The sequence below is a fragment of the Dromiciops gliroides genome, chromosome 2 (assembly GCF_019393635.1).
Source record: "Dromiciops gliroides isolate mDroGli1 chromosome 2, mDroGli1.pri, whole genome shotgun sequence".
Classification (NCBI taxonomy): domain Eukaryota; kingdom Metazoa; phylum Chordata; class Mammalia; order Microbiotheria; family Microbiotheriidae; genus Dromiciops; species Dromiciops gliroides.
The window spans coordinates 262,154,836-262,180,591 of NC_057862.1; the positions used below are offsets into that span (position 1 = coordinate 262,154,836).

The 25,756-nt window shown below is 35.5% G+C and overlaps 1 protein-coding gene across 4 annotated transcripts in view; it reads left to right on the forward strand.

Moving 5' to 3' along the window:
• KLHDC1 (kelch domain containing 1) overlaps positions 1–22,208 on the forward strand; it is a 41,347-nt gene extending 19,139 nt beyond the window's left edge. The window contains exons 8-14 of one of the 4 annotated variants that reach the window (XM_043986800.1): positions 165–248; positions 1,201–1,259; positions 5,593–5,705; positions 10,511–10,583; positions 15,210–15,294; positions 15,611–15,663; positions 22,067–22,208. In XM_043986800.1, the coding sequence (XP_043842735.1) occupies positions 165–248; positions 1,201–1,259; positions 5,593–5,705; positions 10,511–10,583; positions 15,210–15,294; positions 15,611–15,663; positions 22,067–22,085 (486 nt within the window). In that variant the 3' untranslated portion in view covers positions 22,086–22,208. Of the gene's footprint in view, positions 1–164; positions 249–1,200; positions 1,260–5,592; positions 5,706–10,510; positions 10,584–15,209; positions 15,295–15,610; positions 15,664–16,124; positions 19,562–22,066 lie in introns of those variants that run through there. The other 3 variants (XM_043986797.1, XM_043986799.1, XM_043986798.1) reach the window with 3 other exon arrangements.
• Positions 22,209–25,756: the final 3,548 nt, after the last annotated feature.

A 25,756-nucleotide genomic window follows, 5' to 3' on the forward strand; every position in this document is an offset into this window, starting at 1 on the left:
ATGTTTTTTTAACCACTCATTTATATGAATGATTTTAATCAATATTTTTTGTGATGGGTAAAGTAGTCATGTAACTGTGAATGTTTTATAATACTCACTTCAAAGTTTTGTGTTCATTCATAGTTAAAGTTTCAAATATGATGTTCTGTTTACATTCTTTACAGAATGGAATTCCACCACAGCCTCGAGCAGCTCACACATGTGCAGTACTTGGAAATAAGGGCTATATTTTTGGAGGACGAGTATTGGTTAGTGTATTTTCAGTGAAGAAGATGGTTTTGGGGGGCAGCTAGATGACACAGTGGATAAAGCACTGGCCCTCTATTCAGGAGGACCTGAGTTCAAATGTGGACTCAGACACTTGACAGTCACTAGCTGTGTGACCCTGGGCAAGTCACTTAACCTTCATTGCCATGCAAAAAAAAAAAAAAGAAAAAGAAAAGATGGTTTTGGTTTATGAGGATCTTTATAGTTTGCACTAGCTTCTAGTCAAATGGTGATGAAAATTATATATTAAAAATAATCTAGGTATAAAAATGACTTACAGCTGGTTTATCCCTCTCCTTCCACACAAGATTTAAATATAAGGAGTCCCAGACATATGTATACATTCCTACTTTTTAAAGGGAGGGAAATTTTATTTTCATACGTAAAACCCTTGTCAGTAAATCCTTTCTCAGATGTAATCTTAATATTTTAAGTTCATTTATTTTTATGTCTTAAATTACCTGGATCTTATATTTAATATTACTAACATTAGCTCTATTTCCATTTTTATATGTTTCATTGTTGTGGAATTTACCTATATCCCCCCCCCTTTTTTTTTTTTTTTTGGTGAGGCAATTGGGGTTAAGTGACTTGCCCAGGGTCACACAGCTAGTGAGTGTTAAGTATCTGAGGTTGGATTTGAACTCAGGTCCTCCTTAATCCAGGGCCGGTGCTCTATCCACTGCGCCACCTAGCTGCCCCTCTATATCCCATTTTTAATCATTTGATTCTAAAAGGAAATAACAGATTTTAAATAATAGCACATATATAAATATTGTTATATACACATATGAATATCATATATGTCTCATAGATCTCACACTTTAAAGTTTGTAAAGTGCTTTCCTTATAATAATGTGAGGATTTGTAATACAAATATTTAGAAAATTTATTGTGTAATTCACCGTCTAACTTAATTTTATTTTATTTTAGCAAACTAGGATGGATGATTTACACTGTCTGAACTTAGATACATGGACTTGGTCTGGAAGGTAAGTTTGAAATAGTAATATGACAGTTTGAAATTTTTTATTTTTACAGCTGAGAAAAATAATAGGAAGGATTTCACTGGTAGGTAAAAGTGAATGGTTGGAGTCTGTTGATCAGTTTAAACTGAAAACAAAATGGAATGGAATAGAAAAGCATTTATTAAGCTCTTACTATGTGCTAAGCATTGTGTCAAGCACTGGAGGTACAAAGAGAAATTTGAGATGATCCCTTCTCCCAAGTAGCTCACATTTTAATTGAGTGAGAAAACACATAAAGGAGGGTTCAGTTTAATGGGAGATAGAAAGGCCAGATCATCCTTAGTTTCTGGCAATCTAAATAGTAAGAACATAAAGTCCTGAGGGAGTCATAGCAGAACAGATGATCTCTGAACTAGAAGATCCCAAGGTCAAGGTAGAGTGGGGCTCTGAAAGAATGGTTTGGGGTAGTCAGTATCCAGCACCTGCTGAGAACAGGGTAATGTGGGTTAGATTGGGGAAAGGTCTGTGGCTCCAATTGCCAATTGGAAAAGATTAGGGAAAGGCAGTTTGGAAGGTTAGGTTTTATGCATAAGCCAATAACATTTAAAAAATATTGAGATATATTTAACTGTTCATGTTAAATAAAAGTAGATATAAATTACTTTTATATTTGATTTGGCTTTAGTTCTACCAATATGTATATATGTATATATGTGTGTGTATCATATATGGCTAGGGATAGGTATTCAGTCTGCGATTTTTAATTATCCTGGTCACCTCACCCTCTTGTAAAGAATCTCCCTCAACCAATCTGGATTTGCACCTTTATCACCTCTTGGTTATCTGTTAATGTGCAGCTCCCTAACCAAGTTATAGGCCAAAATGATTGTTAGGGTAAGCTACAAAAGGAAAGTATGCTGGTGTATTTGACTATTTGGTGTGTGTTTGTGTTGATAGCTTCATCAGTATGATCTTTGGACTATGTGTTCTTTTGTATTATCTGTCTCCATCCTTTAATATGAATGAGTGGATTTGAGCAGTGCTTTCATATTAAAAGATTATCAGGGGCACTTAGGTGGCGCAGTGGATAAAGCACTGGCCCTGGATTCAGGAGTACCTGAGTTCAAATCTGGCCTCAGACACTTGACACATAATAGCTGTGTGACCCTGGGCAAGTCACTTAACCCCCATTGCCCTGCCCCCCCAAAGATTATCAGTTTTTTCTTTAATATTTATAAATATGTGTAACATGGTAGGTTTATAATGCATTTATACTGCTTATTATTCTAATTGTTTTCTGCTGATTTGGGCCTCTTTTCTATTAGATTTGAATTGTTTAAATTACTTCAGGACTTCAGATCTAGTATTTCTTCAGTACGAACATACCTTCTACTGACTCAGATAGCAAGTGATCCTTCTATGCTTTAGTACAAAGCTTTTTTTTTTTTTTTTTTGCAGGGCAATGAGGGTTAAGTGACTTGCCCAGGGTCACACAGCTAGTAAGTGTCAAGTGTCTGAGGCTGGATTTGAACTCAGGTACTCCTGAATCCAGGGCCGGTGCTTTACCACAGCGCCATCTAGCTGCCCCCAGTACAAAGCTTCTTAAACTGTGGGTCTCAACCCCAAATGGGGTGGGGGGGTCACAAAAAATTTGGCAACAGTATAACTATATTATATACCTGGGGTTGTGTAAAAATTACTTGGGCAAAAAGAGGTTGTGAGTGGAAAAAGTTTAAGAATCCTTGCTTTAGTATATGAGTCACTCTGGCCAAACAAGTTGTCTACCTGTTGGTCAACTCTCTGGGGATGAATTTGTCTGAACTTAATTGGTAGGTCCTCAGGCAACAGTTTTGTTTGTTTGTTTTTTTGTTTTGTTTTGTTTTGTTTTTTTGGGTGGGGCAGTGAGGGTTAAGAGACTTGCCCAGGGTCACATAGTAAGTGTCAAGTGTCTGAGGCTGGATTTGAACTCAGGTCCTCCTGAATCCAGGGCCGGTGTGTTATCCACTGCATCACCTAGCTGCCCCAGGCAACAGTTTGTATTGGTTGGGCCCTTCCTTGAAAGCTTTCTAGCTTGACAGAATCTGCCATAATTTCTGCTAAACTCGCTTAGCCTTCAAGAACTCCAGTTCACTATCATGTCAAGATGAGGTATTAAACTAGGATTTAACTAAGAAATTTTAAGAGTTAATGCATCTTGGGGCAGCTAGGTGGCGCAGTGGATAGAGCACCGCCCCTGGAGTCAGGAGTACCTGAGTTCAAATACAGCCTCAGACACTTAACATTTACTAGCTGTGTGACCCTGGGCAAATCACTTAACCCCAATTGCCCTGCCCAAAAAAAAAAAAGTAATTGATGAGTTGCTTGCTTACTATCCTCTCTTTGTAGTTCCTACATGGGAATTTACCTTGCTTTTTCTTTTCATAAATAAGTCGCTTGCCGGACAGGTAACCTACTGAATGTGCATTCCAAAGATAAAACTAGCTAAGGTCTATCCCCTGTAGTTTGGTGGCTACGAGATAACTGTGGTAAAAGAAAAAAAAAGAAAGAAATACAAAATGCCCCTAAGTCACTTTTGCTTCTTCTGTGATAGTGGGAGAATCATGGAAAAGGGAACAGAGAATTTAAAAAATCATGTAATTTTTAGATTGTGTATAAGCATTTATTTTATTTATTTTTTATTTTGTTTATTAAATTATTAATAAAGTATTTTATTTTTTCCCCCATTACATGTAAAGATAGTTCTCAACTTTTGTTTATACAAGCTTTCCAGTTTCATATTTTTCTCCTTCCCTTCCCTCCCCTCCCTCCCCCCTCCCCAAGACAGCAGGTAATCTGATATAGGGGTTTTTTATATATATATATATATACACATAATAACATTAAACATATTTCTGCATTAGTCATGTTATAAGAGAGAAATCAGAGCAATGACGAAAAACCTCAAAATAGAAAAACAACAGCACCGAAAACAAAAGAAATAGTATGGTTCATTCAGCATCTATACTCCACAGTTCTTTTTTTTTTTTTTCCCAGGATTTGGAGATCCTCTTCTATTATGAGTTCCCTGGAACTCTTCTGTACCATTTATAAGCATTTATTTAATGTACAGTGACCAATGAATTGAAATACTCCTGAAAGATCTGACCCACATTTATATTGACAACATTGTCATTATGTTCTAGTGAGAATTATACATACCATCTAGTCCAGTAGTATTTATTGAGAAACTGTTTTATGCAGGGCTCTTGCTTAGGTACTAGGAATACAAAAACTAAACAAAAAACAGTCCCTGCACTTAAGGAACTTACATTTTACTGAAGGCATATAGCATGTAAACAGATAAGCATATAAATGATAACTTGAGGAGAAAGAAAGAGCACTCACAACTTGGAAAATCTTTTTTTTTAAGGCACAGAAGCCGAGTCTTGAAGAAGATTAGGAATTCTGATATGCAGAGACGGGGAGGAAGTACATTCTAGGTATAGGGGACATATTTTAAATTAAACCAGCAGTTAGGTGGTGCGGTAGATAGAGCAAGGGGCCTGGAGTCAGGAAGACATGAGTTCAAATCTGGTCTTAGACACTAGCTGTGTGACCCTGGGCAAGTCACTTAGTTCTGTTTGCCTCCGTTTCTCTTCTGTAAAATGAACTGGAGAAGGAAACGGAAAACCACTCCAGTATCTTTGCCAAGAAAACCCCAAATGGTGTCACAAATATTGGACATGACTGAAACACAATTTACTGCCTCCTTTCCTGCTGCCCACAATACTTATTCTCCTCCTTAAAAACCCTTATTTGATCCTACCATTCTCACTAGCAGTCATTCCGTATTCTCTCCCACTTCTTGGAGAATGCCATAATAAATATCCCTATTCTTCCTCCTCTCACTATTTTCTAAACTTATCAGTTTTGCCCATTTCTCCTTCTTAATCCTCTTTTTTTTTCCTTTAAAACTTGATGGCTGTCTGGGAGCTGGGAGGGGAAGGGATACTAAGAGAAATTGTGGTGAGTTCAAAAAACCAGATCAATAAAAATTTATTTTGAAAAAGAATATGGCATGTTATGCTAATATGCTAATACTAATAGACCATTTTAGAACAATGAACATTTTGAGAAATACAATTACACTAAAATAAGTTAGAAATGATATATGAGCAGACAGTTAAACATGAGTTTGAAATGTTTTGACACCTATTTCTGTGACTCATGAAAAGGTAATATGGATTAGAGTATTTTGCAGTCATATCAGGATTTTTCAAAGAAATAGTGACTTTAAAAAATTATGAGGTAATTCAAACCCTTCCTTTTGGTCATTATGATTAAAGCACTGGCCTTAATATTTTTCCTTTCAATGTAGAATTTCTACTAATGGAGAGAAACCAAAACATCGGTCTTGGCATACTTTGACACCAATTGCTGATGATCAGCTTTTTCTGTTTGGTGGATTAAGTGCAGAGAATATTCCTCTAAGTGAGTAAAAATACTGTTAAGTCCCCAACTGCTATCTTACTACTTCCTCTTTAATTTTAGCTGTCATTAGTTCTTTTTCCCTTTTGTTCCTATTTTCTATGATCTCTTCCCATATTTTCTTCACCTTTCCAATAATTTTTTCCCCACACATGTGATGGCCATTAAGTTTTAGGTATAGAATGCATTTTGTAGTAAAACACAGATTGTTATTGCAGAACAGGAATTTGGCTTCCAAAGCAGGCTCCTCTGCTGCCAAAATAGAATTTGACACACCTGATTGATTGTAGGAGGGACTGGAATGGGGGATTAGAAATTTAGTATGTTTTCCAGAAGGCTCGATGAAGGAGATTTTAATGAGCCAGTTTTCTATTTATGCTTCAAAAATATTTAAAACATTTTCATTATTATTATAAACTTAGTAATCAATAAACATGAACATTTTAGTGTAGAAATAAGAAAAAAAGAAGATTGTATTTGAGACCATGAACTTCTGTTACAGTTTGTTTTTTAAAAAATGTATCTTAAGTTTAACATCAGAGTAATGGAATTGACCTGTTCATGTCCCCTTCTGAATTTCCTTCTTTTCTTAAGTGTCCTTTTTTTCCTTTTTCGGGGCAATGGGGGTTAAGTGACTTGCCCAGGGTTACACAGCTAATAAGTGTCAAGTGTCTGAGGCTGAATTTGAACTCAGGTCCTCCTGAATCCAGGGCTGGTGCTTTATCCACTGCGCCACCTAGCCACCCCCAAACATGAACATTTCTTTATAGAAAGAACAATTGTATATGAAACCCTTTTTCCTTTTTAAAAGTACAAGCTGTGTGACCCTGGGCAAGTCACTTAACCCCTATTGCCCTGCAAAAAAAAAAAAGTACATAATAAATTCAGTATGTTAATTTTAAAGTAGCTCTGCTTATCTGTGTTTCCCTCTGAACCTTCTTCTATTCTCTTAACCTTTCCAGTCTTCTTACACCTTACACAATGCTTACTCCTTCCGCCCCCTAAGGCACACAGGTGCTTTTTGAACTAGTGACACTTGATTCCTTGCTGTTCTTGAACAAGACACTCCATCTCTCAGCTATGGACATTTTCATTGGCAGTTGCAAATGTTCTTCCTCATCCCTACCTCCTGGCTTTTCTAGCTTCCTTCAAGTCCCAACTAAAATCCCAGGAAGGTTTTCCTAATCCCTCTAATTCTAGTGCCTTCCATCTGTTGATTATTTTCTTTTTATCAGGCATATATCTTATTTGTATAAACTTGTTTGCATGTTGTCTCCCCCATTAGATTAGAAATTCCTTGAGGGTAGGAGATTATCTTTTGCTTTTCTTTATATCCACAGCACTCAGCACAGTGCCTGTCACATAGTGGTCTCTTAGTAAATGCCTATTGGGGCAGCTAGGTGGTGCAATGGATAGAGCACCAGCCCTGGATTCAGGAGGACCTGAGTTCAAATGTGACCATAGACACTTGACACTTACTAACTCTGTGACCCTGGGCAAGTCACTTAACCCCAGTTGCCTCACCAGAAAAAAAATGCCTATTGACTGCCTGACAGTGCAAGATGGCTGTGCTTAGACTGGAACAGCACTGGCTCTCAAAGACTCTAAGGATCCTGTTCTGACATGCCATTGAAGCTTTTAAAGATCCATTGTTCAAATCTTCAAAAGTCCAAGGGCTATTCTAGTCTAGTCTAGTCTAGTCTAGTCTAGTCTAGTCTAGTCTAGTCTAGTCTAGTCTAGTCTAGTCTAGAATTCCAGCCTGGTTGGGTTCTTCCTGAAGTCCTCCTCCACAAGCCTGCTTTAATCAGGAACACCCTAGCAAGCTGTTTGTGGAAGCTTTTTTATAGATCTGGAACGGAGGCGGTCCTTATACACTGCTTCAAGGTGATTGGTTGGCATCATCCAAATCCATTGTCTTTGAAGGTGTTCTCAAGTTGAGTTCACAGTCTAGTTTCTGAGAACAATACCTTCTTAAGGGATAGCCAGGTGTGATTACAATCCAATTAACTTGAAGTAGGCTTAATCAGCAGTCAATCACTCTCACTTGATTCAATCAGTATAGATTAATCTCCAGGTGGGTCTTTGAGTATCTGCTAAATCCCATTATTTCATCACACTGCCAAAAGTGCAACAGAGGGCAAAGGGGGGGCCCAGGTATAAAGCTCTAATTCAGAAACTAAGGCTATGTAGATTGATTAAACCAAAGATGACTGACCAATTTCAGTCAGTCATTAAATCAGTAAGCATTAAGTACCTCCTATGGGCCAGAAACTGCTAAACTGCTAAACCCTAAGGATAGAAAAAAAGTTAAACAATAACAAAACAGTCCACATTCTGAAGGTGCTCACAGCCCAACAGGGGAGTCAGCATGTAAACAACTAAGTACAAACATAATAGACAGGACAAATTGAATATAAACAGCAGGGGAAAGGCATAAACATTAACGGGAATGGGAGAGGTTGCTTACAAAAGATGGAATTTTAGGTGAGATTTGAAGGAAGCCAGGAGATGGAGAATTCCAGATACAGGGGATCAGTGAAAATGACCAGATGGAGTGTTTTGTGTGAGAACAATAAAGATCCAGTGTCACTGGATCAAAGACTATATGAGAAAAGTAAGGTGTAACAAGACTGGAAAGGAGATAGGAAGAAGCCAAGTTATGAAGGGCTTTTTAAGACAAATAGAGAGGGGAAGCTAGGTGGCACAGTGGATAGAGCACTGGCCCTGGAGTCAGGAGGACCTGAGTTCAAATCCGGCCTCAGACACTTACTAGCTGTGTGACCCTAGGCAAGTCACTTAACCCCAAGTGCCTCACAAAAAAAAAAAAAAAGACAAATAGAGGATTTTATATTTGATCCTGGAGGTGATAGAGATCTTCTAGTATAGAAAGTAGTAAACCTTACCCAAGTAACAAGAGTCCCAAAAATAGAGTGGACCAAGCAGAAACTAATTACTACATGAGACAGCAAGAAATATTAAAATAACATCTTGATTTTATTATATTGTTTTAAATAAAACAAAACAAAAAGACTAGAAAAATAGAGGAAAATATGAAATAGTTGATAATCAAAAACAACTTGGAAGTCAAGGAAACATAATTTAAGAGTCCCTAAAAATCATGATAAAGCTTAGACACTAATAAGAAATAATAAAAACGGGGGCAGCTAGGTGGCCTAGTGGATAAAGCACCAGCCCTGGATTCAGGAGGACCTGAGTTCAAATCCAGCCTCAGACACTTGACACTTACTAGCTGTGTGACTCTGGGCATGTCACTTAACCCTCATTGCCCTGCAAAAAACCAAAAACAATTAACAAGAAATAATAAAAACTATATAGATCTTTTAGAACCAGACAGTAAAGTGAAGGTAAAAAGAATTTCACTGATCACCTCCTGAAAGAAACTCCGAAAGGAAAAGTCCCAGACATTTCATAACCTAATCCAGAACTAACATCAAATAAAAGTGCTGTGTTAAACAGAAGCAGTTCAAGTAAAAAAGAATCACAGTGAGGATCATACATTTGAGAAAGTTGGAAGGGGATATATGATGATATAGTGCTAATATCCTAATGAAGGAAAAAAATCAAGTAACTCTTCAGAAGTTTAATGTCTACAAAGAATATTGAGAGCTAAATAAGAAAAACAGAAGACATAAGTGGGTTGATTCTGTTCTGAAGGTTTTAAGAGGGAAAAGAGATGGGAAGGTAAAAGGAATACAGGAGTATATATAGAAAGGAATAGAACTTTGTATTTCTTATATTTGGGATGCATGGTTAGAAAGGCATACAAACATGGAGGAAAATGGCTTAGTGAGCTTCAGATGAACTTCACTTTTATCTGAATGGGGAAGAAGAGGGGTAAACTCTCTGAGTTTGGCATAGAAATATGTCAAACTTAACAGTAAAAAATACAGGACAGGAGCAGCTAGGTGGTGCACCAGCCCTGGATTCAGGAGGACCTGAGTTCAAATGCAGCCTCAGACACTTAACACTTACTAGCTGTGTGACCCTGGGCAAGTCACTTAACCCCAATTGCCTCACCAAAACAAAAACAAAAAACAAAAAAAAAAAGAAACACAGCTAACAGCCCAAATTAGTGTTGTACATCGTAGCTGTTCCTAGCAGCTCAAATAATCCAAGCAGGAAGCAGAAGCAAGGCTTCTTTATTTCATCTTCATAAAGATAGGTACTCTCCTGAATGTGCAGGAGAGTGCACTAAAGTGAGGTCCTGCACAGCTATTTATACCTACCAAGGGGTCCCTCCTGACCAATTGCATTACAGTATTTTACTATCCCCCTATTTACATTACAGTACCTACTATCCTCCTATTTACATACAGAATAACAGTAAAAACCAATCACGGTGCTCCAATAGACAAATCAGGTGGTACCAGTCTACCAATCAGATTGTATGAAATATGATACCAGGTCTTAAACTGTTCTGGGCAACAGTGTCTGCTCCTCCATAGAACAGTGCCGTTTTAACATACATAACTTTTCAAGAAATGAAACTTTAGTTGGGGTTTGAACTCCAGGGTCACATGGGGCTCAGGCACCTCAAGGTGAGCTCCCAGTTTAGCTCAATTCCCATAAAGTGCATGCCCAGTTCCAAACTCAAGTCACAGGGGCCCTGGCTTCTCGGCTTTGTATGCTGGGCAGCCCCGCACTGGGAAGTCGGAGCAACAAGGCCCCAGGGTGTGAAACTAAACCCACTCTCTGTCTTCAGGACTATGCAAAGAGTCCAAATATGGTCTTTTCTCTCACTATGTAAGAAATCTAAGCTTTATTTCTAATGTGTCATGATATTATAGGTGATGGGTGGATTCACAATATTATAACAAATGGTTGGAGACAGCTTACACATTTGCCTAAGACAAGACCCAGGTAAGTCTAAAAAGTTAGCACACAATAGAATAATTAAATACTTTGAAAAGTTTTAAAGTATATCAGGGAGTCAAGATATTTGTAAATATAAAAGCTAAATATCAGAATGTTTTCTTAACTAATTTGATGTTATATGAAGAATTCATTTGATAGTTAAATTATAGTCTATTATTAGAAGTATTTGATCCACATTTCATTTATGTTGCATATTTATATATGTTATTCTTTGAGATTAAGTGGATAATCCTATCTGATAAAGACAATAAAATGCTGAAGATTATTGCTATTTTTAGTATTTATGTTTAAAGCATTCTTTAATGGGTTGGGATGGTGGCAGTAGGAATTTGCTTTTTGAAAAGTTTGAAAGTCTAATCAAGAAATTTGCATCTAAATCAATTCAGATTGTGGAAAAGCATATTACTGTATATAATTCCTAATTAATTGTGTGACCTATTTAATCCTACTGAATTACTTGAATAGAAAATTTGAAATATATTCAAAATCATAAAATCTTGGAAATGTTACACTATTAGACTACAAAAAGCATATTCTGTTTTATGATTTTCTAGTACAATTAGTAGTAAATTATGTTAACTTAAATCTATGAAGCAAATTGTCAATTCAGTGCAGCATGAGAATTGTTGTTAATAATGAGCTCTGTTTTAGATTTTTCATGTCATATCTTTCAGAAATTTTTTCTACTATAGAGTTATTCATATTGAACTAAAGTACAGATTGTAATGATTATTCTAGTATTTTTATTTAATGAATTGATATTTACTAACCTTTGACAAGGGCCTGAAAATCTTTAATATTGAACTAATTATACATCAAGTGCAGAAGCACAATGAGAATTTATCCTGTTTTCATTGCTTATAGAAATGATTTCTGCATTATTTTTCATTTATAATAATTGATCAGAATGTGTCTTCTAGCATGTCTAGAAAAATCAGTCATTTTAAAATTTCTTGATTTATGATGCTAGTTTTAAGATTGGTAGTAGAAATAAATGTATTTTTAAAAAAGTTAATTGTTCCTGGGATGTCATATTTCAGCCCTTGTTAAGAACTTATTAAGAGATTAACTAGAGCAACAAAGCTATTATCAATATAATCCTAGGTAGAAGAGCTATGTAAAAAGATTTCTTTTAATTCAGCTGATATGTCATGTAAATAATATGCTTTATTAGAATGTTTAGGTGATAAGTTAGAGCAGCTGTGAGAGGACATAAACTATCAGAGTCTGTAGAAAAAAACATCAGGTTGCAAGCTAGAATGTCACCAAAATCAAGGCAGGAAAGGCTTTCCAGTGTTCTTCGAAGATCAAGTCCAGGCCAGAATTTTCCTAAGGCAGATAAGACAAAGGCAGATCTATCTTCAGGTATGAGGTGAGGAAGAGAAAAGGTGGGATACAGTTTAGTGTAAGGAGAACAGTGAATATTTATTGAAATTTTTTTTAATGAAAGAGAGAATTTAGTTTCTCTAAATTCAGTTTGTGCTAATTTTTCCAAGTGATTCAAAATATAATCTGCCCAATTCTCCCCTTGTGGCTTTACAAAGCAGAATGTACAATATGAAGAAATCTCTTTTGTTTTCCTCCCCAGAATTCTCTTGAACCAGAGCTTATGCTTGGTTTGAGTAGCTAATGGCTGAACAATAGCTGACACAACTATTAACTATGAGGTTTTCTTTTGTGTCCCTAAGAGATACTCAATAAAATATTGGAGTATGTCCTTAGGAATTATTGTTCTGTCTCAAAGATTATGCCCAAGGTACATCTTCTCCATGATAATGAATACCCTTCTCATAGGTGGGTTTCTCTCCCCCTCCCCCCCATTTTATCTTTCTCCTTTATTCCTCAAAAGTTTTGGGATGGCTAGGGTGGTGGATGTGGTTGGGGGTGGAAGATGGTAACTTACTACTGTGTCCAAACAAAATGTATCCATTTTTATAAAAAACTTTGTGATGAGTTTTCACTGAAGATTTACCTGAACTCTGATTTATGAATTGGAGAATTGGGCAGAATATTCCCCCAAATAAATTCTCAAGACCTGGTTCTGATCTGTGGTCTCAAGTACACTTGCCATTGATCTTGTGCTTCAGTGTTTGAAAAAATAATTTAGCCTGAGGTTCAAATTGTATGTATTTTTATTGTGTACAGTTGTGAAAGCCAAGCAAAAAACCTACTCTACTCAAGTTACATGGTAACAAAAATAAGAAATAATATAATTTTAAGGATTGTTGCCATAGTATTTTGACTAATTAGTAAGTAAATAATAAAACAGAGTCCTCTCAAAGAGTCTCTGCTGTCAAGAAGCACTTTCAATGGCTTTATCAAAAAGTTTTAATTATTCCTAAAAATTGGAGAATAAGTTTTAAAATCTTTGCATGCATTTTTTTTCCCTGAGAGTTGGAACTTGCTGAAATATAATGTTGCTGTAAAACTATGAAATTGGTTCTTGGTGAGTGATGCGAAATAAGTAAAAAACACATTTTAGTTCATAAGTATATCCTTTGAAATCAGAGATTCATATAAGCCATCAGACCCATCCCCTTTTCAAGATTTAAGATGCTCTACTCTTTTATGCAGAGATTTGTAGAAAGAATTAACTTGATTTAAGACACTGAATAAACTAAATAATGCTGGTCCTTTTTTTGGGTTGCTTTTGTTGTCAGCAACATTTATTAAGCACCCAAAATATGTAAAGGAGAGAAATATAAAAAATGAGAAGACGTTTTCTTTTTCCACAAGTAAATCATCCAACCAACAAGCACATAGTAAGCTATGTGTTAGGCACTAGCAATACACATATAAAGAATAAAACAATCCCTAATTGCAAGGAGCTTGCATTTTAATAAGGGAGAGAGGTATGTGTGTGTATATACATATATGTATTTGGGTGTATATATATGTATTTGTGTATATATATGAAAAATATATACAATATATATATTTTATAAAATATATGTGCATTTATATGAAAAATATATACAAACACATATGTGTAACAGAATAAAAATGAATATGTATAAAGTAGTTAAATACAAGGTAGTTTGGGAGGGAGAGCACTAGCATTTGGAGGGGGAGGGAGAAAACAGGAAAAGTTTCATGTAAAACATGCAGCTTGAGCTGTGTTTTAAAGGTAGAGGATGACTCTTAGGAGCATAAATAAAAGCACTTTGGTAGCTGGAGGATGTACTAGGGACAAAGTGATCAATTAGGAGAGTGTTGAATTAACCTAGGTGAGAGGTAAGGAATTGAAACTGAGATATTAGCTGTGTGACTTGAGAGAAAGGGTTAGAACCAGCAAAATTTGACAACTATTTGACTAGGCGGGGGGAAGGAGATTGAAGACTTGAAAAAAATGCGGCATTAATGAATCCAGGAGACTGGAATTGTTGGGGCCAAGAGAGGAACATGTTTATGAAGTCTCAAATCAAAAATATAAATTGACAGAGAGGAGTGAACAGAGAAATCAGGTTGAAGTAAAGAATAGAATTGCTTTCTGGGGGTGATTTCTGAGCAAATTTTTAAGGCAGTAGGGGACACAGTTTGGTGAAAAGAAAACTATTGGACATTTCAGACAGAATAATGTATAACTAATGTGGGGGATAGCAAGTATGTAAACTTGACTAGAGTGGAAAGATCTGTGTTGGGGAATAACAAGAAGTAAATTTGGTTAAGAGGAGAAAAAGTAACAGTTGAGTTTTGAATGCTAAAGGTACTAGGGATACCAAAGATTCTTGAGCAGTCAGGTGGCTTCACAAAAGTATTTCAGGAAGATTATTTTAGCAATTCTTTATTGAAACTATGAGAAGGTAGAAGAAAAAAGGTGACATTTAGGAGGATGTTGCAGTAGTGCAGACTTGAAGTAAAGAGGTCTTAGACTAGAGTAGTGTCAGTGGAAATGGAAAGGAAGGAAAACAAATTAGAATCTGCAAAGGAAATATAACCATGACTTGGAGCTAGACTGTGTCTGGAAGGGAAAGAAAACTGTTAAAAATTACAAAAAGAGCTCAAGCCTGGGAATCATTCAGGAGATAGTGCCATTGCTAGGAAAATAGTTGTTTTTTTTCCCCAGTAAAAAGTGATGAGTTCAGGTTTCAAAATGTTGTTACAGTTAAAAGTCATGAAATAAGAAAGAGACAAGAAAAAAAAGTGAGGCAGAGCTGGGGGTGATAATAGTAACCCTTTAAAATAATTTTATAATATACTTTCCTTATAACAATTTTGAGAGGTAGTAGCTAAATATCCCCCCTCCCATTCCCATCCCTTTTAACAAATGAAGAAACTGAGACTCATAGAAATTGTGTAGCTTCCCCACAACTAGTAAATGTCAGAGCTGAGATTTGAACCAGGTTTCCTGATTTCAGGTCCAGGGTTCTTTCCAGCATAGCAAAGCACCATAAGTGAGTCATCTACATCTAGGGGTTATAGTTGAAATCATTTTAGTAAATGAACTCTGGAGGGAATATTTCTGTCTAGCCCCTTTGAGGACATGCCAAAAGCAAAGATTAATTCACATAATCATTCTACTCTATTGAAATAGAGCCTTTTGTTACTTTGTGATATTGTGACATCCCTTTCTCGGCAGTAAAAGAATTACTTTGTAATTTTCACTCACAGGTTATGGCATACTGCCTGTCTGGGAAAAGAAAATGAAGTAATGGTATTTGGTGGGAGCAAAGATGATTTACTTTTTATGGATACTGTAAGTAACTTATATCCAAATATTTCCTTTGACTATTTTATTATTAAAATAAAAAGGCTACATAGTGAGATATTGAAAATACACTATTGGGGGCGGCTAGGTGGCGCAGTGGATAAAGCACCAGTCCTGGATTCAGGAAGACCCGAATTCAAATCTGTTCTCAGACACTTGACACTTACTATCTGTGTGACCCTGGGCAAGTCACTTAACCCTCATTGCCCTGAAGAAAAAAAAAAAGTTAAACATTCTTTCTCTTGTACCAGGCTGCCTCTCATTACTTGCCTTTCAACATAATTTTATTTTATGTTTTGTTTAGGGTCACTGTAATGATTTATTGATCTTTCAAACTCAACCTTATTCACTTCTCAGGTAAGTGAATCTTTATTTTTCTATCAGATATATATTTGTTATTAATTTTCCTAAATGCATGGATTGGTATATTTTTTGTTTGCTAGAGAACAATATGTTTCTTTAAGTATTCTGTGAATAACATAGAAAAAATTTATATCTTCCCCAAGATATACAAATAGATGCAAACTATTATAGTTGCACAAAGTATTGAACCATTTCGGGGGGGATGAGGAAGACGTACTAGAAGCTCCATAACTATTAATCATTTATTATGTAAATATCTTGTATTTACTAACTTGTGTAAGCTCTTTTAAGCAAAGAACTACCTCACTTTTGTGTGCTTCCCAAATGACAAGCACAGTGCCTAGCACATAGTAGGCACTATGTTTTGTTGTTTCAAATGTTTGTTGATTGAATGATTTGTTTAAATATTTCATGAGTCTTCTGAGTCTAAGAACTTAGGACTAATTTTTTTATAGGTTATGTCTCGACTGCATTGGTAAAAATGCTGTCATCTTAGAAAGTCAGATAACTTTATTACCTCCAAAGCTTCTTCAGCAAGTCCTCAAAAAAATAACCTTTTGGACTGCAGCTAATCATCGACAAGAACAAAGAGCCAAAATTGAAGAAACAGATAAATATCTTTGAATTAATATTGTTATATACTATTTATATTTAATATGTTTAACATTTTGGAAAAGACTGCTGTTAATAGAGTTTTAATTCTGGTCTTCCCCCCAAAAAATAGTGTTTGGCAGCAAAAAAGATACTTTTGGAGGGATTCTATAACAATGGTGGATATTAGATGCTTGAATGATAGTTTCATTAAAAAATTTAATAGTCCACCTTTCAAATAAATTATACTAAAGTTATTCCCCTGGAAAATTATTAACTAACAGAAAATAAGAATTTATACCATTGTTCACTCTTCCCTGAAAATATTATGCAAAATATTCAGGAAAATGAGACTGAAGTCTAAGGACTTTCAGGAATCTGAATAAATACATGTTCCCTGAAACACTATATATTGTACTTTTGTTACTGATATTCAGAGAGAATAAATTCTCTCAAGTAACTTAACAATCTTAAGTTTTTCTTTATAACCTAATAAATATTGCTTATGTTAGCCATGGGAAAAAAAAATATATATATAAATGTTGGGATGGGTGATATCAAACATTGAACTGTCCTGCCTTTTTACATACTTATGTTTCTGAGACATCTTTATTATTTTAATCAGCCAGGGAGTAAAGTTAGCTACGGTGGATGTTATCAGATGTGTAGTTAATTTTGTGTATATCCAACAACATGGTTACATGGGTGAAGTAGCAATTAGGTGAGTAGTGTGGGTTCATTAAGAAGTAGGTTATGTGGTGACTTACAGTCCTGTAAAAATATAATTTGCCTCATAAGAATGCTTCCTTGTAAAATTTTTATGTTGATAATAATTCAATAACGATTCAAAATAAGTTCCTCTCCTTAATTACTTCTAAAATATAGAGGTGATACTTAGGATGTTTGGGTGATGAATGTAAAATATATTCAATGTATATTATATTCATTTTAATTTCTAATACTGCTACTTATGTGTAAATGGCAGGCTAGATTAATATCAGTTAGTCCTTTAAACTATGCTAAAGAATGTCTTCTTGGTGTGACCACAGTCTTCCATTTTATTCGTCTCCCACATTCTTGACCTTTATTCCAGAATTGAAATTATTTTCTGATGCCAACAAACTATTTGAAATGTATTAGCATAAAATATTTCTACATTGAAATATAATTAGTAATGCAAATTGTAATATAGTTTGTTGTATCTCTAATCACTGAAAGTTTTTAGAGATATATTTTATATATAATAGTGTATTTGGATGTGTAAAATTTATATTTTCTGCATTGAAATATTTTGTCTAAATTTATTTATTGTATAAGATATAGAAAATTACTATTTTTCTATTTTTGGTCAGTATTAACAGTCATTATTGTTAATTGAAAAAAGAAGTTCTGAGTCCTAATTTTTCATTAGTTTTGTTTTTATAGTCTGAATAGCAGATTTTGGATGCAGGATCTTTATAAGTAATTTATATGTTAGAGGAAATTTTTGTGGCTATGTAATATAGTTGGGCCATATTTTCATATTGAATTTGACTAAGAAAATATTAACAGAAATGAAATTATTGTTTAAGGGCTTAGGGGTAGGAACCAAGAGTGTTGACCCAACTTTAATGAAACCTTCTTTAAAAGCATATATATATACACACACACACACACACACACACATACACACACATACATACATACATACATATATTATATATGTGTGTGTATATATATATATATATATATATTCTTTGGAAAGTGATTGGAATTCTAATTGCTGTTTCTTTGGCTTTAAAAAGTCTTTTGTTTATTTTAGTATATAATACCTGTTTTCAAAATAAGCATTTTAATTTGTACAAGAGAAACTGTTATTTAAGATCTTTATTTTAGGATTAAAAAAAATTTAAATGTCCCTTTTCTAAGTACATGTACTATATAGTACAAGGGCCAAACTAATGATATTTTAAGTTGATGACTTGAGACACAATATTACTCAAAAAATGAGGGTTTTTTGTCTTGCAAGCTAAAAGTGCCTCATTGTTGGAATGATTAGGAATTTTCTCTCCATTCTACACTTTCACTGCCCAAATAGTCAGAATTTTCTTCATGTCATTAGGCCTGTAGGAACTCCAGAAACCTGCAAAGTCAACTTTTAAGTTCTGTTTTTGAAGAAGTGTGTACAGCTGGTTCTGCAAGGCTTAATTTTACCCTCCACTTCTTTGGCTAATATGGATCCAGGAATTTAGAAGGTGACCCATTGTGGGCATTGATGGTTCCCATAAGGCTACCTATTAAGTAAGGTACCTTTAACCTGACTCATAGAGAACAGGGTGTCTAGCTCATTACTGTGCCCCACAAGCTATCCTGTCCTCAAAACCATCTCTTCCCGGTCCCATACATTTAGGGTATGGTATGGTGGTCACATTAGAAAGCCTTTAACTCATTTAGATATTCATATTAGTCAGTTAGTATTAATGTCAAGTAATATCTCTAGCTTTTGTTTCCATGACCAGCATACTCTAATAGGAATTTTATAAGTACTATCTAAAACTTAATATGGTAGTACTTGCTTCCTCTTTCCCCTTGTTCTCTACCCCTCCTCATACCCTCCACAAAAAAAAGAACACCCTGGATGAAATTATTTAAATCAAATTTACAGGAATGGAATAGTGATGTATGTTCATCCAGTCTATCCAATGAAGAAGTTGGATTAAACATATTTTTGATAAGGGATAAAAGAGGCAGATACATACTTCTCCAATTTTAAAAATGTTTTCCCATTTATCTACATGTGATTTTATTTGTTTGGAATTTTCAGTTCGTTAGGATTTTCTTGACATTCAAGTAACACTCCTCTACACTGGGTAGCTTGGCAGGATTATCAGTGATACGCTAGATTACTTGTTTCAATGAAAATCTGTATTTTAATCCTCCAATTGAAATAAATCTTAGCAAAAGAAATAGAATTAATGTTTCAGCATTCTGTTAGACTTAAAATGAACAGTTCACAAGCATAAAAAAAGTGTTAGAATTTTTGGTGGCTTTTTTGTGATTTTTCTGTTAAGACAATGTTAAGTAGAGAAAATAAGCAAAATAGAGTAAATGACAAAGTTGGGGGAAAATGATATACTATAAGAGTTTTTGTGTAGGAGGAAAAGAAAACTCAAAAAGTCCTTAACTCCAAAATACAAAGAAACAAAATAAGTTGTTGATCTTATGTAAGCCGTTATAAGAGATGCTTTTAGTATGTTTGTTTAATAAATGTGTTTGGAAAATCTGTAATTTCTTTGTTGTCAATTATAAATGAAATAAAATAATTTGCTTTGTTAATAGTAACTAATTCAGAGTGGCAAATGTAGTGTTTTTATTAATTTTTAAAAATTACATAGGTTCATAGGTTTAGATCTGGAAGGAACCCCAGAAGACATATCACAAATAAGGAAATAGAAGCAAAGAGAGTCTTAGTGGCTTGTACAGAAATATACAGGTAGTAAGTAGGAGAGTCAGGTTCAAAACCAGGTTCCTGCTACTAAATACAATGCTATTGCCTAAATGGCCACTACAATCTCTTGAGGCTTCTCTCTTCCTAATTTGGAAATACTAGTCTAGAGGGAACATAAACACGGTCAATAAACATATTTTTTTTTTGGTGGAGCAATGGGGGTTAAGTGACTTGCCCAGGGTCACACAGCTAGTAAGTGTTAAGTGTCTGAGGCCCCATTTGAACTCAGGTCTTCCTGAATCCAGGGCCGGTGCTTTATCCACTGTGCCATCTAGCCTCCCCCCCCCCTTCAATAAACATTTAAGCTTCTATTATGTGCCAAGCCAGTTGCTAGGACTTGGGAATACAAAGACAAAGATGAAAGCTCTCCTGTACTCAAAAAGCTTAAATTCTGTAGAAGGCAGCTAGCTTGACTGGATGTAGCACACATTCAAGGAGAGCATTTCCCAAACTGTGGGGTTTTTTGGGGGTGAGGCAGTTGGGGTTAAGTGACTTGCCCAGGGTCACACAGCTAGTAAGTGTTAAGTGTCTGAGGCCGGATTTGAACTCAGGTACTCCTGACTCCAGGGCTGGTGCTCTATCCACTGTGCCACCTAGCTGCCCCCTTCCCAAACTGTTTTGAAGAGCGCCAGTGTGCTATATAATGCCAATAGAAGTTTTTTGTTGTTGTTCATATTTTCATCTGGATCTTAATTCCATTGGCATGGGGAACTCTTCAGGGGCACTAAAAGATTTATGGACTTGCCCAGGATCATATACCTAATATGTTAAAAGCACTTTCACCCAAGTCAGCCCAATTTTAAGGCCATTTTTTTTGGTGGGGGGCAGGGCAAATGGTGGTTAAGTGACTTGCCCAGGGTCACACAGCTAGTAAGTGTCTGAGGCTGGGTTTGAACTCAGGTCCTCCTGAATCCAAGGCTAGTGCCTTATCCACTGCGCCACTTAGCTGCCCCCTCATTTTTTTTTTTTATCAACTGTGTCACTATGCTTCAAATGTTTTTTATTCCACACCCCATTTTGTAAAAAAACTTTCGGACATAACCTCCCAATATGTGTATATTCAATTATTTCTTATATGATTCTAAGTTCAGTTTATTTTTATATTTAATTTTAACAGCTGTCAGAGCTAAAAAAGACACCTCACAAAGATTGGGTTAGGAATTGGACCTTCTGTTTCACTGATATAGGGAATTCCCTGGTGAGGAAACTCTATTCCAATGTAGCTTGACACCTTTGAACACTGACAAGTTAAGTGACTTGCCACATGTGTTACAGGCAGCTTTGTGTCAGAGGCAGAAATTGAACACAGTTCTTGATTCAGGGGCTGACTCTGTCCACTATCCATGCTGCCCCTTATATTAAACAAAGTGTGTAACTTCAGATAGAAAAAGTAGATCATTAGCTGTACTTAGTAAATCATGATATTCAGTATCATGTACCAATAATGCAAAGGTTTTGTTGAAATTTGGCTATTAAACTTCTGCCTTTCTTGATTTCAATAGTCTTCAAGAAAAATAAACTGAAGGTATTACAATGTGGTTTCAAAATCCACAAAAATTCTTCATTTAGAAGATTTTTAAACATATTAGAAAATCCTGTTTCCAAGTTTTTGAAGTGTGCAGACATGAGTTTTTATAAATAAGACATATTACTTTGGCAACAAAATTACATATAGTCTCCATAGTATGAGTTTTTCACAAAGCTGTTACTTTCACACTCATTATTAAAATGTCATTTTTGTCTGATTTCTAAGTTACTTAGAGAAGTAACACAAATATATACTACCAAGATCCATTCCCCAGTGAATAGTCAAGGATAATAAACACGTTATTCTCCAGAGAAGAAATGCAAACTTTATAATATATATAATATATATTTATAATATATAATAATATATATAATAAACATATGAAAGACCACTCCAAATCACTAATCAGGAAATGCCAATCCAAACAACCTTGAGGTTTTACCTTATAATCAGCAAACTAGCAAAAATGACAAAAGGTTTAGAAAATGGAAAAATTATTTATGATGACCTATAATGGACCTGGCAGGATGTTCAAGCAATAAAAATCCTGAAGCCAATTAAGCACAATTAAGCACATACCAGTTTATCCACAGAGACTTCTTTCCTCCCACCCCCTGGCCATGGGGATTTATGGTCCTTCCAAGGACATCCTTATCTACTAGAGTGCTAGAGACTGTTTTACCTCCCCAACATCCCTGAACCATTTGTAAGCTCATGGACCTACCAAGAGATAGCTTTATCTGCAAAGACCCCCTGTTTTACATCCCTATATCACATTATTTCCTTTAAAGGCTTGAACTGTCAGGCTGATTTGTGTCCTGTTGTGGACCAGGAAGCTGGAGCTGAACCTGACTGACACAGCAATAAACTTTTAAGACACCTTAGTGTCTCTGCAAGAGTGGCAACTCCCAGCTTCACAAACATCTCTTGCCTGAAACCATAAATCTTAATTGTCCAAGGAACTGCAGACTCCAAATACTGTGACTCTATTGCTTCAATACTTCCCTTTCCCAAGTTAGATCCAGCTACTGTCCTGAGAAGCTCCCATGTGTGCATGCTTTGTTTTGTTGGATGGAGATAAATAAACAAGTTCGTGCCTTACTGAGCTGTCCCTCACTCTAGTTCTTGGGGCTGTCAGGTTTTTTGACATCCCTTACTCAGATCCTTGAAAAACATAGTCTTTGACTTTTCTTCACTCTGGTTCATGGGAAACTAGTTTTCTCACTCTGTCTACCATGGGGCAGCTCTCTTTTAAATAATGGGAATGGTTCATTTTGGAGGGGGTGTGCCAAGTCAGGAACATGAATATCTTGGCGAAGCTGTCAATTGGTCCAACAATTCTAGAAAGCAATTTAGAATTATGCTAAGATAAATACTAAAATGCCCATACTCTTTGAGAGCCCACTATGAGGCATATATCCAAAGGAGGTCAAAGACAGAAAGAAAGGTGTAATGTACATTCAAATGCAGCTCTTTTTTGGTAACAATGAACTAGTAACAAAATAGATGCCACTGACCGAGGAAAGGATAAATGGGTTGTGATCTGTTAATGTTATGAGATGTTATTGTGTCATAGAAGAACATGAAGAATACAGGGAGACATGGGAAGACAAGAACTGATGGAAAGATTTATAAGAACCAAAGTAAACAGTTACCAGGAAAATATACACTGGCAAAAAGTAAATGGAAAGAACAACAACAAACACAAAGTCAAAACTAAGTATTATGTGATTATAGTGATCAAGTTTGGCCCCCAAAAGATAAGAAAATGCATATCCTTCTCCTCTTTGTAGAAGTGGTAACAGTGAATGGGGAACACTATACTGTTGGACCCGTTTGTCCTGTTGGTTAGTTTTGCTGAATTGCTTCTCACCCCTACCCCCATTTTTTTTATTCTTTGTTATAAGGACTGGGTTTCTAGGTAGATGCAGAGATAATATTGGGAAATGAAGGTAATAAAAAAACAAAAGCTGTCAAATATTTTAAAAACTGTCATTTTTACCTTGAGACAAATTAATTTTTTTTCTTAAACTATCTGTTAGGTAGCATGCTACTATGCAGGCATTTGTCATAACAGAAAAAAATCAGCAAATTTGGGATTTTTTTCTTTTATAATTCAGTTTAATTTTATGTTCTCTAAATTCCCACCCACTGTGCCCCACCCATTGAGAAGCAAAGAAAAACAACCCGTATAAATATATATTTTCAAACTGTTTACTTGAATTAAAGAGGACTACCAAAGTAGCAACAACAGAGTGTCTTTTGAGGCAACAGGATTGCCATCTGGGGTTATCATAACACAGAGGTACAAGAGTATCCATGACAGGTTAGGGAGATGCTGGGAGACAGTGAGGGTAGAGAAGAGGAAGGGGGAGCAGCAAGGAGGAGGAGGAGGGGTGTGGGGCAGAGTTTAAATAACATTTCAACCAGGCAAAAATTTCATGTAAGTCTCTGCCTCTCATAGCTGTTAGAAAAGTTGTTTTTCTGTATTATAAAGCAGTAGTTATCAAAACAATCTGGTACTGGCTAAGAAATAGGTTGATCAGTAGAATAGAATAGGTACAAATTACACTATAGTAAATGACTATAGTAATCTAGTATATGATAAACCAAGCTTTTGGAACAAAAACTCATTATTTGACAAAAATTGCTGGGAAAACTGGAAAACAGTATGGCAGAAACTAGGTATAGACCAACATCTCACATGGTATACTAAAATAAGGTCAAAATGGTACATGATTTACACATAAAGGATGATACAGTGACATTTAAAATCAAATGTGTGGTCACCTTATTCCTGTACCAAGTGTAGGGAAAATTTGCTAAGGTTTACTTATAAATTAGAAGTGTTAGTACCAGTTTTGGGGCATTAAGCATTTATTAAAGCATACCAAGTGTTAGTAAAAAGAGAACACTTGGCTCAGAAAATTATGAAAAGGCCTATCTAGCTTAGAGTTCCAGCCTGGCCTAGTTCTTCCTCAAGTCCTCCTTCATGAGCCTGTTCCACAGATGAACTGAGCATGGAAGCTTCCTCTGTGTCCCAAGGAGAGGTGGTCCTTCCACACTGCTTCAAGCTAATTGGCTAACATCACCCAAATCCATTGGTTCACTGGACTTGAGGGTGGTTCCGTGTTGAGGACAGAGTCCACAGTCTCTGAGAATATACCCTTCTGAGGGCCAGGCAGATGTGGCTTCAATTGAATTAACTTTAAGTGAGTTAATCAGCGAAGTCAGTCTATCCAATCAGTCCAAATCACTCCCCTCTAGGAGCTGGGGCCTTTGGGCATTGACAAAGCCCATTATTTTCCTACAATACCATAAGCAAATTAAGAGAGAATGGAATCATTTATCTGTCAGATTTGTGGGCAAAGAAAGAATTTAGGACCAAAGAAGATGTAGAGAGTAAAACAAAATGTAAAATACATAATTTTGATCATATAAAATTTAAAAGATTTTGCACAAACAAAACTAATGTAACCAAGATTATAAGGGAAGCAGAAAACTGGGAAGGAATTTTTGAAACAAATATTCATAATAAAGGATTCATTTCTCAATTATGTAGAGAACTAAGTCAAATTTATAAAAATATAAGTCAGGACACAGTTTAACAACATAGCTAAACTCCCAAATTTTTTAAAATATAAAATATGACACTGTATCATTAAGAAAAAAATATGTTTTGAAGCACATGATACACATTCCACAAAAATAATGTCACCCAAAATAAAACATTTTAAAAGTTTCACAAAATAAAAATGGGCTATTTATTATTTTTTTCCCACTGACAGAAAAGAAAATACTTAGGTATTACACATTTTCCTTTATTAAATGAGGTTGTAATTAAAATATTATCAACTACTCAGTATAGAAAATAAAAAATAAAATTCTATTTAAAACCTCCAAATAATAAGTATCAAAGAGAAAGAGATATACCAAACTGTTCCATTAATGATGAGATTTAAGAAGGAAAAAATAGTCCAAATATTATTACATTAATGTGTTTTTCCAAGGAGATATTTCATACTGCCCTCTATTTTGTTTTGTTTTGTTTTGTTTTTGTGGGACATTGGGGGTTAAGTGACTTGCACAGGGTCACACAGTTAGTGAGTATCAAGTGTCTGAGGTCAGATTTGAACTCAGGTACTCCTGAATCCAGGGCCGGTACTTTATCCACTGTGCCACCTAGGCGCCCCTATTTTTTTTTTTATTCATTTGGATTTGCTTTACTGTGTCTTGGTTTCTCATAAAGTCACTAGCTTCCATTTGTTCAATCCTAATTCTTAGGCAATTATTTTCTTCTGAGAGCTTTTGTATCTCCTTTTCCATTTGGCTTTTCAAGCTGTTGACTTTTTTCTCATGACTCTCTTGCTTCGCTCTCATTTATCTTTCCATTTTTTCCTCCACTTCTCTAAATCTTCCTTCTATGTCTCCTACTTTCTCTTCAAAGTCCCTTTTGAGCACTTCCATGGCCTGAGACCCTC